This window comes from Typopeltis vanoorti, chromosome 24 (assembly GCF_054136105.1).
Source record: "Typopeltis vanoorti isolate ZY-2024b chromosome 24, IOZ_Tvanoo_1.0, whole genome shotgun sequence".
Lineage (NCBI taxonomy): Eukaryota > Metazoa > Arthropoda > Arachnida > Uropygi > Thelyphonidae > Typopeltis > Typopeltis vanoorti.
Window position 1 is genome coordinate 68,461,019 of NC_143572.1, and position 17,707 is coordinate 68,478,725.

Below are 17,707 nucleotides of genomic sequence, written 5' to 3' on the forward strand. Positions count from 1 at the left end.
ATCACATTATGAAGGAAAGTGGAATCATTTTAAACATGATATCAAAAGCTCTTTGCTTTATGTGGATGATGTTATACTTCTAAATAAATCCGCTACAAGTCTGCAAGATTCTCTGACTAAATTGAATAGCTGTTGTAATAGATATGGTATGAAGGTCAGCAATAAAAAGACAAAGACAATGAAAATAGGCAGAATCATTGAAAATGTCAACTGTGTTGTGAATGGAAAACCTGTGGAACAAGTAAAACATTTCAGCTACTTAGGCACGATTTTTACTGAAGATGGTAAATTAAATATAGAAATAGACAACAGAATCAACAAAGCTGGTATGGTGGGAAGTCAATTGAATAAATTCATATGGAATAAGAGAGAAATTACTCGGAACACTAAATTAGCTGTATACAAGACAGTGTTCAAACCAGTTTTAACTTATGGATCTGAGAGCTGGGTCAGAAGTAAAACACTTGACCAAAGACTAGAGACTGCAGATATGAGAGTCCTGAGAAAGATTATAGGCATGAACACATGGCATGGCATGGCATCAATGTCATATTAAAAACGAGGATATTAGGAAAGAACTTCACATTGTCAACATCCAGGAATGCGTTAGCAGAACTAATCTCAGGTGGTATGGTCACTTAAACAGAATGGGCAAAGAAAGATTAGCAAAACAAGTGTTCTCTACCAGGTTGGCAGGAAAATGACCCAGAGGAAGACTAAGATATAGGTGGATTGATATGGTACAAAGTGCCTTAGACGATAGAAATATAAGATCTGATAATGTTGGAGTCTTGACAAGTAACAGACTGATTTGGAGGAAAATTGTAGATAGAAAGTTAGTAATGATGTAATTTTTTTCATGTAGTACTATCATATCCTGTACACCGCTTGAGGGTACATAGCAGGAATTTGATGATGATGAAATATTCTGGTTACGTGTCTTGCTTCAATTATACATGAAGTTGATTATCAGCCAATGACTATGTTAACACAGTACAATTTTTCTCCTTTAATCTAATACCTTAATATTTCATGGTTTCAATTCTGAAACACTGATACAAAATAAACTAATAACAATGTATTTGTGTATGTAACTTAGATTTGCATACATAAATCATTTATCATTGGATTTTTATTGTTACATAATATCAAGGTAACTAAATATCAAAAAAAAACTTTTTGGAATATTTCAATTTCTTTTTCCATTAATGATACATTAAAAATATTTATATTTTGAGTATTACCTTTTGTGAAGCAAAGGGATCTTTCTGTTCATGTTCTAAGTATTTTTGTAAGTTAAAAAATGTATCAAAGAAAACAGGAGTCATTTTACATCTTTTGAGGTCAGAAAGGGATATTTTTCCTGGATTTTTTGGTCTTACCATGTCAAGCATCTATATTGATTAGAAAAAAAACAAAATATACATATTCAAAATAAATATGCAATTTAGTAACAGGAAGATGTGATAAAAATGAAATTTAAAAAAAAGATTTCTACGCTTTGTATAACTGATAATTGTTCACAAGTCACAATCAAAAAAATTTTTTAGGTTTTTTTGTCTTATAGTAATTTCCATATAATACATTATACGAAAATTATCCTGTTTTAATCCTATTCTTTTCATGCTATTTGCTACTTAAATATGTGATTTGTTTTACAATGGAAGTTGCTCATCAAGGAATGTATTACTTTTCCAATAAGTTATTAATTAAAGGCTGTTTCAAAGAATGGAAATAAATGAAATAAAAAAAAAAGGAGAAGGTATGGTTGCTTTGAAGCTACAGTGCTTGTTATTATAATTTAGCAAAAAACAGAGGCATGATGAGTTAACATACAGTGAATACCTATGCAAAAAGATATATGGCAGAAACAGATTATCTGTGAGACAGTGGTTAATGTGCCTCTGTGAAAGAGATCACAGATTTGCTAAGTTGCTCTCTTTTAGACAGCAACAATAATTTTTAGGGAGTATTTTAAGGCTGAGCACAATTGGAATTTGTAGATTTTGTAGCTGTACAGGTGAAAGTACTGTTGTAGAAAGCAGCATAAATTTTTTTTGGAGGCTGAGGAAGCTATGAATGTGATGATGTTTGGCAGGAAAGACTAAAGGTGGATGTTGACCTAAGAAATTTCATCTTGTCTGGTAATCTGGATGTCATCAAAGATAACAGAAGGCAAACTGTATATTTTTGAATATAATTAAGCATTCATGAAGAAGAACTTCTCAATATATTTCATAAAATACAAAATGGTGAAAGAAAGAGGATAATGAAAAAATTGCAGAAAAAATACAACCCTGTGACCTGAAAATCATTGATATATATATATATATATGTACATATGCATCAATATTATCAAAAGAAGTCCAAAGTACCCAAATAATGTTTTGTAGTTCAACCAATGCTATTCCATAAAATGAATTCTATGCATCAAGTACACATATCGGCCAATGAATTAGAAAGCTTTATGAACATGTAAATAAACATCACTTACGCAGTGTATCTGTAATAAACTTAGTCTCATGCATCACCACATGTTCTAGGCAACCATTTAAGAATGCTGCTGGTCAGTAATTGACAACAGTGTTGAACATAATGAGAAAAACAAAGCATCTTTTGGAGTTCGGTAAAGGACTTATTATGGGTGCCTGTTTGGCTGGAGCCACAATTTTGTAAACAGCAGAGTCGACTGGTTTCTCAAAATATGAGATATCTGGAATCAATGGGAAAATAACCCACGTTGCTTGTCTAAGAGGTCTAACTGTGGTCTTAAGACAGTCTGTCAGGAAAGACCACGTCATCTGAGAAGGCTTGTATGGACAAACAGAACTTGTTGTGTGCAGCAATTAACTGAATATTTAATGAAAGATGTTCTCAGCCCATATCTCACTGAACTATGTGCAGGAAATTGAAGATCAGTCAGTATTAGCAGGTGGATGCCGATACAGATACACTGATTTCTGTGAAGTTTCTAATTCACTAGCTGGTATGTGTAGATTTAACTGATATACAATCTTAGAGGGATAACAACTATGCATTTATTCTTGTATATCAGAACTACCTGAGAAAATCTGTACGTATGAGAGTGAACGTTGAATGAGGAAGAAGCAAATATTTTTGTAGATGTTTTCACTATATTCAGAGTCCTTGGTGTTATAAAAACTATGAAGGGCAAATTCCCACCCCCAAAAAGGTTCTCACCTGGTATTTATTATTATTTGACACCTCCAAAGAGTCTAAAGACTCATCGAGGGAGGGCATCTATTCTACAACTCTCTATCTCCACCAACCACAATCAACCAACTACACCAACGTGATCTACTGCCTACTACTACCACTAGTATTTTCACAGACAATCACAAACATCCAAACCCATGGCAGGATTCAAACCTGCAGCCTTTTGGCTGGAGAGAGGATACGCTAACCACTTGGCCAACCAGACCAGCGATTTATTGTGTGTTTTATTATCATCATCATGTCCTACTTTTTCAGGCAAGCTCATAAGAACACAAATCACACAAAATACTTAAAATTCCAACAAATCTGGCTTGCATCCCATGCCACTGACACCAGACAGAGTTCAGCGAAATAAACAAAAAATGTCATAAAACTAAATTTACATTTCATCACATTCTTACAAAAATCTGCAAGATTCTGATCCACCATTCATATTTTTGGGAAGTGACCCATAACTATTTCTAGTATTTTTTAAATAAGTTTTCATTTATTGTAAATGATGCATAGTCATTGTCAAAATTCTGGGCAATGATCGGCACACTGCAGATATATAATTATTTATACGCAACCTACCCCACCCCTTTCCCTCTATATGTGTGTGTGTTCTTCTTCTTCCCATCTAAATAATTCTGAATTGTCAATATGTAATTTTGGAAAGTGATCACCACATACTGGCAATAGATAATTAATTATAAAAAATATTCTACCTTAAGCACACAATACATGTCTTTTTTCTTTTTTAGAAATTATTAATTGTAAATGGTGAAAACTATAAACAGATGGTATACCAACATGAAATAATGAAAAAGTGTCATCATAAACTTTCAATGATGTAATATATATAATCTCACTTTAATGGATATTCAATAGAAACAATGAACATTTATGAACTCTAATAATATGTTCTCCAGTACACATTATTCGAGTTCTGACCAAGACTTGAATCACATGTGTCATTTTCTATATCTAGAGATGCTCTTGTAACAACTTGCAAAATATAATGACCAGTAATTCTTCCTTTTCACATACTAAGAAAATGAAGAATGTTTAAATATGTCAGACATCCATGTTCCACCAACACTATCATGATCAAAAGTCAGAAAGTCATGACTGTCCATGGCTTCCTGCCGTAACATCATTTCTTATTCTGTTATCTATTTCTATATTTAATTCACTATCTTCACTAAAAATTGTGCCTAAATAGCTAAAATGTGTAGGCTTATTATAGGTTTATAGATTTACTAGGGGGGCTCTGCCCCCCCCCTAGTATTCGAGTCATCAAAATTCTGATGACTCGAATTTTGAAAACTCGAAAGGGGTCCCCCCCCTTTCGAGTTTTCAAATGCCATGGCACTACTGAAAGCTGACTGCTGAGTTTGTCCTGATCACCTGCTTTGTATTTCCACATATATCCCTTCTTAACTGAAAATTATGCATGTCTGGCAATCTCCCAGGTCAAGACTACATGATCACTTTCCCCAAGCTGAGCCAGTAGCTAGATTGGTTAGAATTAAGTTCTCTGATGCAATGATCAGATCCAACATTCTTGAACTTCATGTCCTCTCGATTACATGTTGCCTCAGGTAATTATCTCTCAACAGCTATATAAATTCCATATCCTTCCCTGCTTGTGACCATTCCACCTCCCATTCAATGTCCCCCATAATAATTACTCAATCTGCACTCATCATGCTAATTTTCAAGTGCTTTTCATCTACATTCTTACTATACCTCCTGAATTATAGCAGCACCCAGATATATATTTAGTCCTGTTGGCCTCTATCCCACACCAAATAGCTTCAAATGAATTACCCTCTGAATCCCTGTTTCCTTTTTCCAATGTACTTCTACTTTTTCGGCTTTAATTCCTCTGCTAGCCCTATACAGTTCTTTCTCTTTGAAGACACTATATCCCTTGCATTCTATTCCCATGACCATATCATCTTCTGTCAACCACATCTCAATAAAACTTTTGGCCAAGCTGTGCTAATCAATGCCAAAAACTCCCCACCCTTATTTCAAATACTTCTGGCATTAGCATGTATAAACCAAAATAACCCCCTTCACATCCTACAACCTCTGTTACACTTTGTGTTACTTGACCCACTAAAGTTACGAACCTTGTGCTACATTTCATATCATGTGATCACTCTCCCACTTACTAACATCTAGGCTGCCTGAATCTACACTCACTTTCATCACCCCAAAATGTTCTAGTCCCCCTGACTTTGCACTTCAAACTCTCACTGGACAACACTTTGTCAAGACTCCTGACACCAAATCAATTTACATGCACACCATCCACCTTATATAAATCCTTCCTTCCATCAAACTCACTCTGCAAATCCACAAACTCCATACCATTCCTCCTGCACAATCTGCATATACTGGCTCATTTGCAATCACAGATCTCTGTCTCAGCTTGCCTCTATCATACTGTGGCAACACACTCACAACTTCTACTTCCTCACTCTTCTTTTTTGCATACACTAGCAACTCTTTCATGTCTTCTTATATACTACACTTGTCAACTGCTAAATCACTGGTATCAGCCAAAAACAAACATCTCTTCACTTTCCTATCCATGAAGCTCAATCTTCTGAAATCCAGCTATCCAAATAGTGAAATCATCTTCCTAGGCGATGTCAACATTCATAATACCAAATGGCTCCCTTTTTTGAACACCAATGACCAAGCTAGATGTAATGTGAAAATTTTTCATACAAATAATAATCTAATACAAATTGTTCATTTACTTACAAATTCCAGATTAACTTTCTCCACTCCTACAATATCCTTCTTCTTTTTTTTAACTAGTTCTCTTCCCGATATTATTATTATTATGTGACACCTCCAGGGAGTTCAAACACTCATTGAGGGAGGGTACCCACTCCACAACTCTACAGCTCCATCACTCAATCCACCAACTACAGTGAACAACATCATCTACACCAATGCCATCTACTGCTGACCACCACCACTAGTATTTTCAAAGACAATCACAAACATCCATGCCCACAGCAGGATTCGAACCCGTGGCCTTTTGGTTGTAGAATGGATACACTAACCACTCGGCCAGCCAGGCTGGCTATACCATGGAGGTCTCTCCTCTTGGTATCTCATATCATAAATCATATGCAAGGTTCCCCTCACAGATAATGGCATTCCTGCAGCTACTTCATCTTGTTAGTGTGTGTTTTTCACATTACTAAGGTACCAAGTGGGTTGAGCTGAATTTCTACTTTCCTTTCCATGGTCTGACTGTTGCTTCCACTCTTCTGATCCAAACACTTAGACTGAAATCATCCTCGCCAGCATGAAGGCACCTTCATTCCCTTTACTCCAAATTCTTTCCCTCTTACCATACTAGAATCTGAGCACCATATGCCTCCTGTGGACTTAAAAAAACTTGGATACTAAAAAGTGTTTGGTCCCGATGGCATCTCACCAGCAGTACTCAAACATTAGAGGATAGATGTTAGATCCAGAACTAACACCTGTTCTCTATCACGTATAATCTTCCATATTCAGCTGGCACTTGACCTAATCCATGGAAGCAAGCATATATGCAAACTATTCAAAATGGGAAATAAAAATCTGCCATCCAACTGTCATCATCTCAATCCACTCTAAAATAATGGAGAAAATTATCAACAGTTGACTTCTCCACTATTATGTTGAGGCTCACCAGTTAATCACCTATCACCAGCAGCATATTCTCTCTGATTTGCTGACAAACACAGTGCTGATCTTGTGATGCTTCATGGTGATGCTTCAGTAGCATTATATTTGATTACGTGGCCATAGTTTCATTCAATATAGAATACAATTCAGTTAAATCCAGTTCAGCATTTCAAGTTTATAACAATTAAAAATGGGACAGCCAAAAGGCCATGGGTTCGAATCCAATGACTACATATCGAATAAGAATTTCCAGTTGGTTCATTATGTTCCTTGTAGGATATGGGAGATTTCCTCTAAGTTATCTACTTGAATCCTTAATAAAAGCTGTAATTTTAAATTCGATGATTTTCTAAGAAGAATAATTCTTCGATAACAGAGCTGCTTCCAGAAAGGTAAAAGAAAATTAAACCTGCATATAAACAGCCATGATGATTCAGAATGTTAAACAATGCATGTATGTGACACGTAACTGCTAAGGTGATTCTGCTGATGGTGCTATGAATCTGTTTGGTTTGGCTAAGCCTAACTGAACACGTGTGTTGATTAAATTCAGATTGCTGCTGTAAATTTAATGAATAATTATAACTAATTTTCAAAAGGATGGAACTCAAGACTATTTATTTGAAATGGAACAATCATCACAGCAATATGTAATCTGTGTTTGACTAGTTACTTTCTAAGGAAGTGGTGCTGGCAGATGTAACTTTAGTGCAAAAGGCAAGAGCCTAAAGGCTCACAGAGAAATGTTGTCTGCATGCAGTCCATTCTTTTTAAATTTATTTATTGAAATTTCTTGTAATCATCCCAAAGTGATCCTCAAGGACATACTCTACACAGATCTGAAAGCGATGGTGATTTTCATGCATGGAGCAAAGTGAGCATCTCATATAGCCACCTGTCTATGCTTCTTAATGTTGCTGAAAGTTTAAATATTAAATGGTTTTAAAGAGGCTACAAGTGAACTTCTGGATATTTCAAATCGTGTGTATCTTCCAAAGTCCACACCAAGATGTTGTATTAATCCCAGTTACACATCAACTATCTGGTCTTATCAGTGCTGGATTAGTTGACAGTCTTTCTCATCTTCAAGAGGAATGTGATCCTCTCCACGGCCTCCTACTGTGGCCCAGTAGGAGGCCACAACAACAACAACAACAAAAGGCAGAATTGCCACCTTTAGGTAGGTGGAAGAAGAGGAAGACCTTGGAGAAGACTTCTTTGTGATTCAAATAAATGTATAAAGGAACATGTGAAGTCAAGAACAGAGTTGGTATCAACAGAAGAGCTTGAGGATATTAATGAAAAGGCAAATTTGATCACAAGCGAAAGAAGACCTGAGTTCTCATTACTTAACCATCAATCCATCAACTCAACTTTCTTCTTTCATATATAAACACTAGTGTGATTCAGAAATCATTTTCTAATCATCAGTGTTTTGTAATGGTGGATGCACCAACTGGAAAAGATATGGTAAGTGAAATAGAATTACCACCATTAACACAGATGTTGACAACAAATAGTGCATCTTCTTATGCACAGTATCAAGGGGATATGTTAATTCCAGATAACAAGCAGCCTGTGCTTACCACTGTCAGATTAGTTGACACTCAACCTCATCTTAAATTATCAGAGATATGTGAAGATGGTCAAATATTAATTCATTGTTCTATACTACCTGAGATTTTCACATCCACTCAGATTGTTCAAGATATTAACCAAAATTTCAAGCCCAGGGCCTCCATCTTATCTGAAAAGCCTCGTCTTGCACCTTTTGTTGATAGTTTATACCAAGATAATAATAATAGAAGTAGTAGTAGTAGTAGTAAGGATATTTCTGAGGAGGCTTGCTAACACTGGGCCAAATAACAATCAGACATCTAATATGAATATTTTTTCTATCAATCTACATTTCAAGACAATGCCTTTGGTGCTGGGATTGCCATTTCCTTCATCTCTTAGATTACATTCAACTCAATCAGAGAAGCTGGAAACAGAAATCAGTCATTGTCTATGGAAGAGTGTTTGAAGATATCTGCGGTTGTCAACAGCTTGTTATGTATTGGCAATACTAATCCACAAAATTTTACTGTGGATGGATTTTACAACCTGTGAAGGTTTCATATCATTTCTTTCTGGCCTTGCATTATCCAGTCATTATTCCATGGAAAAAGAAATATTGGTATTCAGAAAGGAAGTAGAAGATTTGAGGACTTGGATCAAGACAGTAAATGGAGACATTAAGATGCTGCAGATAACATTAGTTAATATAAAAGCTTCAAGAAGAAATGTGAGAGAGTCAAGAGAATGAGAAAACAAATGAGAGCTTGGGTGGGAAAAGTATAATGATTAGAGAGGAGATGAGAAGGTTCCAAGAAAATGTGAGTGTGTCGGGATGAGAGAGAGAGAGAGAGAGAGAGAGAGAAGGATGCTAATGCAAATAAAACCATGGATAGTGTAGAGAATGAAAAATTTGATGTAATGATAGAGAAAGCTTGATTATATGTAGTTTTTCATAGGACAAAGCATAAGCTTGAGAGACTGAATAAATATTTGGTGTGTACTGCTGCGAAAAGAAAGAAAAAAGAGGTACCAATGAAGAGAAAGGAATGCTTGCCAAAGAAAGATAGTAAGAGCAGAATGAGAGTTTTGTATGGCGATTCTCTGATAAGAGGAGCGCTTTGTGAGGGAATGACAAAATCATGTTTTCCAGGTGCAAAGATTAATGACATTTGTGATGCTATTAGCATGCAAAAGAGTAAAGTGAAAGAACTGATTGTTTTGGCAGGTACAAATGATCTGAAAGAAGAAAATATGGCATGAGGAAGGACATCAAAGAGTTGCTGACTATAGCAAAAGAGAAGAGTGAGAGAATAAAGACAGTGAGTCTGTTGCCACGGTCTGACAGAGATGAGTTGCAGAGAAAGGCCATCATTGCAAATGACTCAATGCATAGTTAGTATAAGAGGAAAGAAGTGCAGATTCTGGATATGTGGAATGAGTTTGATGGCTGAAAAGACTTATATAAGCCAGGCAGTTTGCACTTAAATGGATTTTGTGTTAGGAGTCTAGAAAAATTGCTACTGACTGTAGTAGGTTTAGATGTGCAAAATCAGAGAAACTAGAGTTGTTAGAGAGGAAGGTGCATGCAAGTAGCTATAAAGCATGGGTGTATGACTAATTAGAAAATGCAGACTTTAGTCTCTGAAGCAGTAAATAAAAATGGGATTGTGGGTACATGGCGTAAGGTTAATTATGGACCTATGAGGTTTATATCATTTATGCATACTAATGGCAGAAGTATCAGGAACAAGAAGGAGGAGTTTTAGCACTAATTAGTTCCTATTGGCTAAATGTTATTGGTATAAGTGGCTAACTAAGATGATGCAATTATAGAAAGTGATGGTTATAGTACTTTTATGGCAGATAGAGCAAATGCGATGGGGTATTACTGATGATATCAGATGAGTTGCAGCCTAAAAGAGTGCTAGCACAACAGGAAATCAGTAAAATTGAAAACACTGCTTTTAAGGCTGTCTGATGTGAGATACAAGCTAACATAACAAAGTATTTGGTTAGTTGCTTCTATAGGCCAGTGAATGCAAAAGTTGATATGGGCAACATGTATCAGTAAATAAATTCAATAAGTAGAGATAGAGTAATTATTACGGATGACTTTCAATATGAAGATATAGACTGGAAGGAGAAAAGATCTTGTTTGAAAGGAAATGGAATTTTTATAAATATTTTGAAAAATTACCTAAGGCAGCATGTAATGGAAGGTACAAGAGGACTGAGAGTGCTGGAGCTTGTGATTACATCTGAGGATTTATGTATAACTAAGAGAGAGATATTGCTGCCAATCAAAGAGCTGATTCATTCAGTGATCATTCAGTTTTGAGCCACCTGGGAGGTGGCTAAGCATGTGGAATTTTCAGTAAAGAAGGGTTTGATGTGGTGGAAATACAAAACTGGGAACTATGAGAAACTTAGAAAATAAGAAAGATTTCATTCCTTAAAACTGACCATACTTTATGAAATTCTGTACCCCAAAGAGACTAGTGTAACTTACCCAGATTTTTAGACTTTCAAGTAGAAATCCTATTTTACACTAGTGTCAGTATGCTTCCCAGGATGAATTAATAACAAATTTCTGACATTACCTGAAATGACACTTTTACTCTACCTAACATAAAGCTGTGCACTATATAATCACTTGAGGTATGATGAAAATTGAGTAGTCTATTTCACATGCTTCCAATGTGAAATCTGGAATGTCCAGATAATGCTTCCATTTCAGTCAGAATTAGGTCTTATAATTCAAGCCTGAACTACATATGAGTCATTATTCCAAAAAACAAACAAACAAACAAAAAAAACCCCAGGAAAACAAAACAAATGTGTTTTAATTTTCTGTACTTCTAAAAGCTACAGGATGCACTGAATTTATAAAGGAACCCAACTGCACTGTGTAAAATTAAAAATCAATCTGTTATATTCAGTTAAAAGGTTAATAAATTAAACAAATAATCAAATGTCAGTATTTCTGCAGTTAGTACATAATGTTTGTAGATGTCTTCATCACTTTCCCTTAGCAGAGTAATTAAAATAGAAAAAATTTACCTGACAGAGACAATCTGTGAATGGCAATGTTTCAATGCCTAATGATTCCATGGTCTCAAGTTGTTCCTCATAGAAATATTCTAACTCATACATAGAGAGGTAGCCATCCCCATCTAGGTCCATGCACCTGAACCAGTACTCTATACTACAATGACAGAAAAGTATTCATAAACATTTTATTTTATCTTACACAAAATGCAGTTTTTTATTAGAATTTTAGATTTTGATTATCTTTATGACATATTTATTTAATCTAGATTATAAATTAAAATTTATAAACAAACAAACAAACAAAACACTAAATTAATAGCTCACCTTCGGGGATGCCTCTTGTCTTCTTCCGATATCAAGAACCATACAAATTCTGTGTAGCTCATTCTGCCTTTCTTCTGAATGGATCCCCTAAAAAGAATGAAAACTGCATTATTCTGTATAATTTCTCTTAGGGAATAAAATGTTGATAACTGAGAAGTGCTGTATCAATTTCAATACAATTATAGAATCTGTTACTGCATATACGCAGTACTGGTGTGATATACTGTATGTTCTTCAGCCACTTGTGTGTGAGATTGATATAAATATAAAACATACACTGCAGAGTTTATTCAACAAAATCAGATGAATTTATAAATTCATTCATGAATTGTACAAATTTCTAACAATCTTTTAATCTTCCCTTTGCCTTAACATATTAAGCTGATGGATAAAAACAAGATCAGAATGGAATGAGCATACTAACAAAATAGACCCCAAAGGAATAGTTAAATCAATAAAAAAGTGGAAGTAGAATGAAAAATAGAAAAAAAAAATGGCAGGGAAAAAAAAGACAAGTAGACTGTTTACAATGAAATATTTAAATATAATAAGCATAAGCTTAAAGCAAAAAGAAAAAGAAGAAGCCTGTTTTCAACCAACAGGTATGGTATTATCACCACAGAGCATTATGGAGGCATTACAACTTCATTTATCTCTAGTAATCTGCCAGTCTGACTAAGTGGATAACATATCTACTCAATAACTAACAGGTTGTGGGTTCAAATCTCACACAGTAGCCTGGACATTTACAAAAGCAGTTAGGTGGCAGAGAATTTTTGTAGTTCCAAGGCTTGGTCCTAGAGTAGAGTTCATGTATTGTATTATTATTATTATTATTATTATTGTTCCAGGAAACTCCAAGGAGTCGATAGACTCATCGAGGGAGGCCCTAACATCATGTCTGGAACAACTATTCAACATTCACACAGTATCTATCATATCTTGCCTTGAACTCATTCACGGTCGTAGCATCCACAACAGACTCTGGAAGCTTATTCCACTCATTCACCACTCTCCAAGTAAAAAACCTAGCTCTAACACCCTTGTCAACCACGCTCTTGCCCAGCTTCCATGCATGGCCCCTAGTCCTCCCACCACCAGTCATATTTTCAAAAATATCTTCTGGATCAATCATATAAAAACCCTTCAATAATTTGAATGTCTCAATCATATCACCCCTCCTTCGCCTGTCGTCCAATTTCTGCAACCCACAAATCCTCAACCTATTCTCATAAGGTTCATTCCACAGACCTGCTATCATCTTGGTCACTCGTCTCTGGACCCTCTCCACTTCCTCCCCATCACGAAGAAACCCTGGTGCCCATAACTGGGCACAGAAGTCCAGATGGGGTCTTATCAAGGCTCGATACAGAGGAACAACAACTTGTTTGTCTCTGCATGTTAAAGTATTTTTCATAAGCCAAGTGATTTGGTGAGCTGTTTTAGTCACTTTCGCAATGTGCCCCCTAAACTTCAACTTCCTATCCACCAGCACTCCCAAATCCCTGGCCTCATCAATCTCCTGGAGTACGGTTCCACCAATGCGATATACTGCTGCTATTCTTTTCACCCCAAAGTGCATAACCTTACACTTTGCCATATTAAACTGACATCCATTTTTCCTAGCCCAGTTCTCCAAACTATCCAAATCATCCTGTAAAATTTTGACATCCTGTGCACTCACAATTGCTCTACCCAACTTTGCATCATCAGCAAACAAGTGAACACTTCCTCTCAAATCCTTTCCAATATCATTGATGAACAAATTGAAAGGCAGTGGTCCAAGAACAGAGCCCTGCAGCACTCCACTAGTCACAAGACATCTTTTTGACTCCACTCCTGAATAAACCACTCTCTGGTATCTCTCCTTCAACCACCCTCCTATCCATCTTACCAACCTTATATCTATCCCCATCTGCTCCAGTTTACTGATTAGGGTTCCATGTGGTATCCTGTCAAAGCCCTTGGCTAGGTCCAGTAGTATCACTGTAAACCCATTACCCCTATCCAGTTCAGCCGTCACTGTGTTATAAAACGTGAGCAAGTTACTGAGGCATGATCTACCCTTCACAAAACCATGTTGTCCCCCATACAATATCCCATTTTCATCTATCCAATCCTGTATTCTTTTCTTGACTAATTTCTCTAAGACCTTGACAATGATTCCTGATATGCTAATCGGTCAGTAATTTACAACAGCAGTCTTGGAACCACCTTTATGCAGTGGAACTATTTTCCCCTCCTTCCACCCGCTCGGGACTAACCCAGACCCGAGACTCAAATTAAACAAAATGGTCAAGGGTACTGACAATTCTTTAGCTGCTTCTCGTACTACACAAAGCTGGTATACCATCCAATCCCACAGATGTATTGACATTGAGGTTATGCAATAGACTACTCACCTCCACTTCATTCACCACAATTCTCGTATAATCTACTGGTTTATTCGTTTCTGCAATGTCACCTGGATGATATATTCTTGCAAAGTGCTCACTCAGTAACTCAGCTATCTCAACTGATTCAGTTACCTCCCTACCATCGGCATTCTTTAAAATCATTCTGCCATGTACATTTTTCCTTTTACTTGCTACATATCTAAAAAACTGTTTAGGATTCTCTTTAGCCTGCATGGCCAATGTTCTTTCGTACTCCTTTTTTGCTTTTCTTACCACACTCGTCACCCTTCTGGCCTGCGCTTTATACCGTTCATGTGCCTGCCGGTCACCTTTCTCCTTAAATTCCCTCCATAGTTGTTTCTTTTTTTGCAGCTCAAGCTTAATGGTGTTATTCATCCATTTAACCCCTACTTGATTTTTTATTTGGACTCTAGGTATACAGTCAGCTATTGCTTCATGCACGCACTTCTTAACTACCTCCCATGCACTATCAACTTCTAGTCCTTGCAGTTGTACATGCTATGGCACTGAACCAATCAAACTCCTAAGCTTGTCATACTTTCCAGCCCGATAATTCCACATGTACCCTGTCTTAATTGAAAATTTTACACCTTTAGCCACCTCCCAAGTCAAGACCCTATGATCACTCTCACCGATTGGTGTCAATGTGGTCATATTTGTTACAGCCAAATCCTCAGATGTAATTACTAGGTCAAGCACTCTCTGATCATGTAATGGAAAATACACTCCCTGGTATTTTCCATTACATGCTGTCGCAGATAGTTATCCCTTAATAACCGCATAAAATCCAATTCCTTCCTACCGTATGTCCTCTCCTCTCTCCAATCAATGCGACCATAGTTGAAATCTCCCATAATAATCACCCTCCTTCCACTCATTTCTTCTAGTTGCTTGTGCATACTGTCACCACCATCTTTTCCATCACCTGGTCTATAGCAGCACCCAATTGTATATTTAGTTCTGCTAGCCATAATCTCACACCAAATGGCCTCAAATGTGCTCTTTTCTCTATCCTGCAATTCAACTTCTATTCTCCTTGGCTGTAGCTCATCAGCTATCATCAACAATACTCCTCCCCCCCATTTTATTCTCTCTGTCATTCCTGAACACACTCTACCCATCACATTCAATCCCACTAGCTATATCATCTACAGTCAGCCATGTTTCACTAATACCAATAACCTGTGGTCTGGAAGTGCCAACCATGGCCAAAAACTCTTCCTTCTTGTTCCTAATACTCCTAGTATTAGTGTACATGAATTTAAGACCCCCATTTGCCCCAGCCCTACCTTGATGCCTTATATTAACTATCCCACTCTGGTTTGTTGTCCTTATTTGCTCTAGCATATTATATTCATTCATACATTCAACTGCCTCCCTAAGGACTGTATATCTATTCCCCCCCCCTTAACAAATCTAGTTTCCCTGAATTTGCACATCCACTACATTCAGCAACATTTTCTCAAGTCTTCTTACACCGTAACCATTCAATTGCAAGCCATCCATCTTATATAGATCCTTTCGCCCATCAAACTCACTCCCCACTTCCACAAATTCCACACCACTCGTCATACATAACCCACGCATAAAGTCATTCGCAATTATGGCCCTTCTTTTAAGCATTTCACTGTCATACTGTGGCAAAAGACTAATCATTCTAACTCTCTCACTCTTTTCTTTTGCTACCTCAAACAATTCATTCAGGTCTTCTATCATTTCCATTTTATCTCCTTTCAAATCATTCGTACCTGCCACAACAATCATTTCTTTCACCCTTTCCTTTTTGCTCTCAAATAGATTCAGTTACATCCTTTATGGTCCCACCAGGTTGGTACGATTTTGTCAAATCCTCTACTAACACACCTCGTACTAACGAGTCTCCATACAGCACTCTATCCTTCATTTTGTTCATGTTCACATTCATACGCCTATTTTTCCTGTCATACCTTTTATTATTGGTTGGTTCATTCAGTCGACTTTTGTTCATGCACTCTAGCTGCTGTTTTGCCCGTTCTATCGCACCATTCAACAACGCGATCTCACTCAATGCATCGATCTCATCTTTTTTATTCTCTGAGAAACCATTAATACTATCATTCACACTTTCTACATTCACACTCTCATAATTCTCATGTACAACCTTGCCGTTTCTTGCCATATCGCTATTTTCTTCATTCTGAAGTTTGACAAAAATATCACACTCACGATCCGAAATACACTTCAATTCCTCATTCTCCCTACATTTTCTACACACATTCAATCCTTTATTATCATCTATCCACACTCCGACCGCGCTTCGTAAAGCGTACATTTCACAGCTAGTACACTGACTCATTTCTTTTATACTATTGTTCTTTGATAAAGATGGCGAACCATCATTACTGGCTGCCATTTTCCTTCGTACAGGTGCCATAATTATTGCAACATGTTTTATCAAATAATAAGTTATAACACACCAAAAACACACAAACAGATGCGCTGAAATACACAAGGCAAACAAAACTACGCAATATTAAGTAAATTTTATCAACGATAACTGAAAATAATACTTATCTTATCAGGAGCTTGCATGCACACTACGATATAACCTCGAACCCAACCGACTAGATAATGATTATCTAACCCTTTGCCCTACCCATAGTATTTAATGCTACTGGTTTATACCCTTTCATGGGTATAAACCAGTAGCATATAAAAAAAGTTGAATTTCAAACATTCTGGAATTTATTCGTGATGATTGAAGTGAAGTTTTGGCATATTACTTTGTTAATATCAGCTACAGAGAAGGTGTAGGAATGCTGAAACCAACCTTATGTACAGTTCTTTCATAATGTGAGTGTACACATCTTTCTTTGCAAATGCATATGTACAATGGCTGATTTTCTTATTTTTATGAGGGAAAACAAGAAAATCAGCAAAGGTTTTCTACCCTCCCAGAAAATCAAAATAACCTTGGAGGAAAATCTCATATCAGTGGTCAAATACAATGCTGAGATTAAATCCAAAGGAAGAAAGAAAGAACCAACTCAGCCAAATATTTACTGGAAAAGTTTTGTACTGTATTACACAGGAAATGTAGTATATTTCCTGTATCATTGTTATAACCAAATGTGGATATGCTGCCAACTCAGATATCCGACAGGCAGTGCCTGTAAATAAATTTCATTAAACTTGTGCTCCTGAATTTTATCGTAATTGCAAGTATCTTTTTTGTGCAAAATAACCAGTAAACGGAATACAGAGGGTACTAAGGAGCCAATTTCTTCTACACAACTTGTAAGTACCCATAGTCCTTCATATCAGTTATTTTTACAATAAAAAAAAAACAGCCATGTGAAAGTGCCCGATATGCCTACCGTGTGAAGTAAAAATGGCGGCAACAACGAAAGATTACTTCGAGTACTGTGAGGATAGCACAGCCGATAGCCAACAAA

The 17,707-nt window shown here is 36.5% G+C and overlaps 1 protein-coding gene across 3 annotated transcripts in view; it reads right to left on the reverse strand.

Annotated features, from left to right (window-relative positions):
- LOC150093384 (serine/threonine-protein phosphatase 2A regulatory subunit B'' subunit beta-like) overlaps nucleotides 1-17,707 on the reverse strand; it is a 284,810-nt gene that overhangs the window by 26,227 nt on the left and 240,876 nt on the right. For all 3 annotated transcript variants that reach the window (XM_090413283.1, XM_090413284.1, XM_090413282.1), the window contains 3 exons: nucleotides 11,857-11,943; nucleotides 11,542-11,686; nucleotides 1,245-1,394 (listed from right to left, as the gene is read on the reverse strand). In XM_090413283.1, coding sequence (XP_090269409.1) covers nucleotides 1,245-1,394; nucleotides 11,542-11,686; nucleotides 11,857-11,943 — 382 coding nt within the window. The remainder of the gene's footprint in view (nucleotides 1-1,244; nucleotides 1,395-11,541; nucleotides 11,687-11,856; nucleotides 11,944-17,707) is intronic.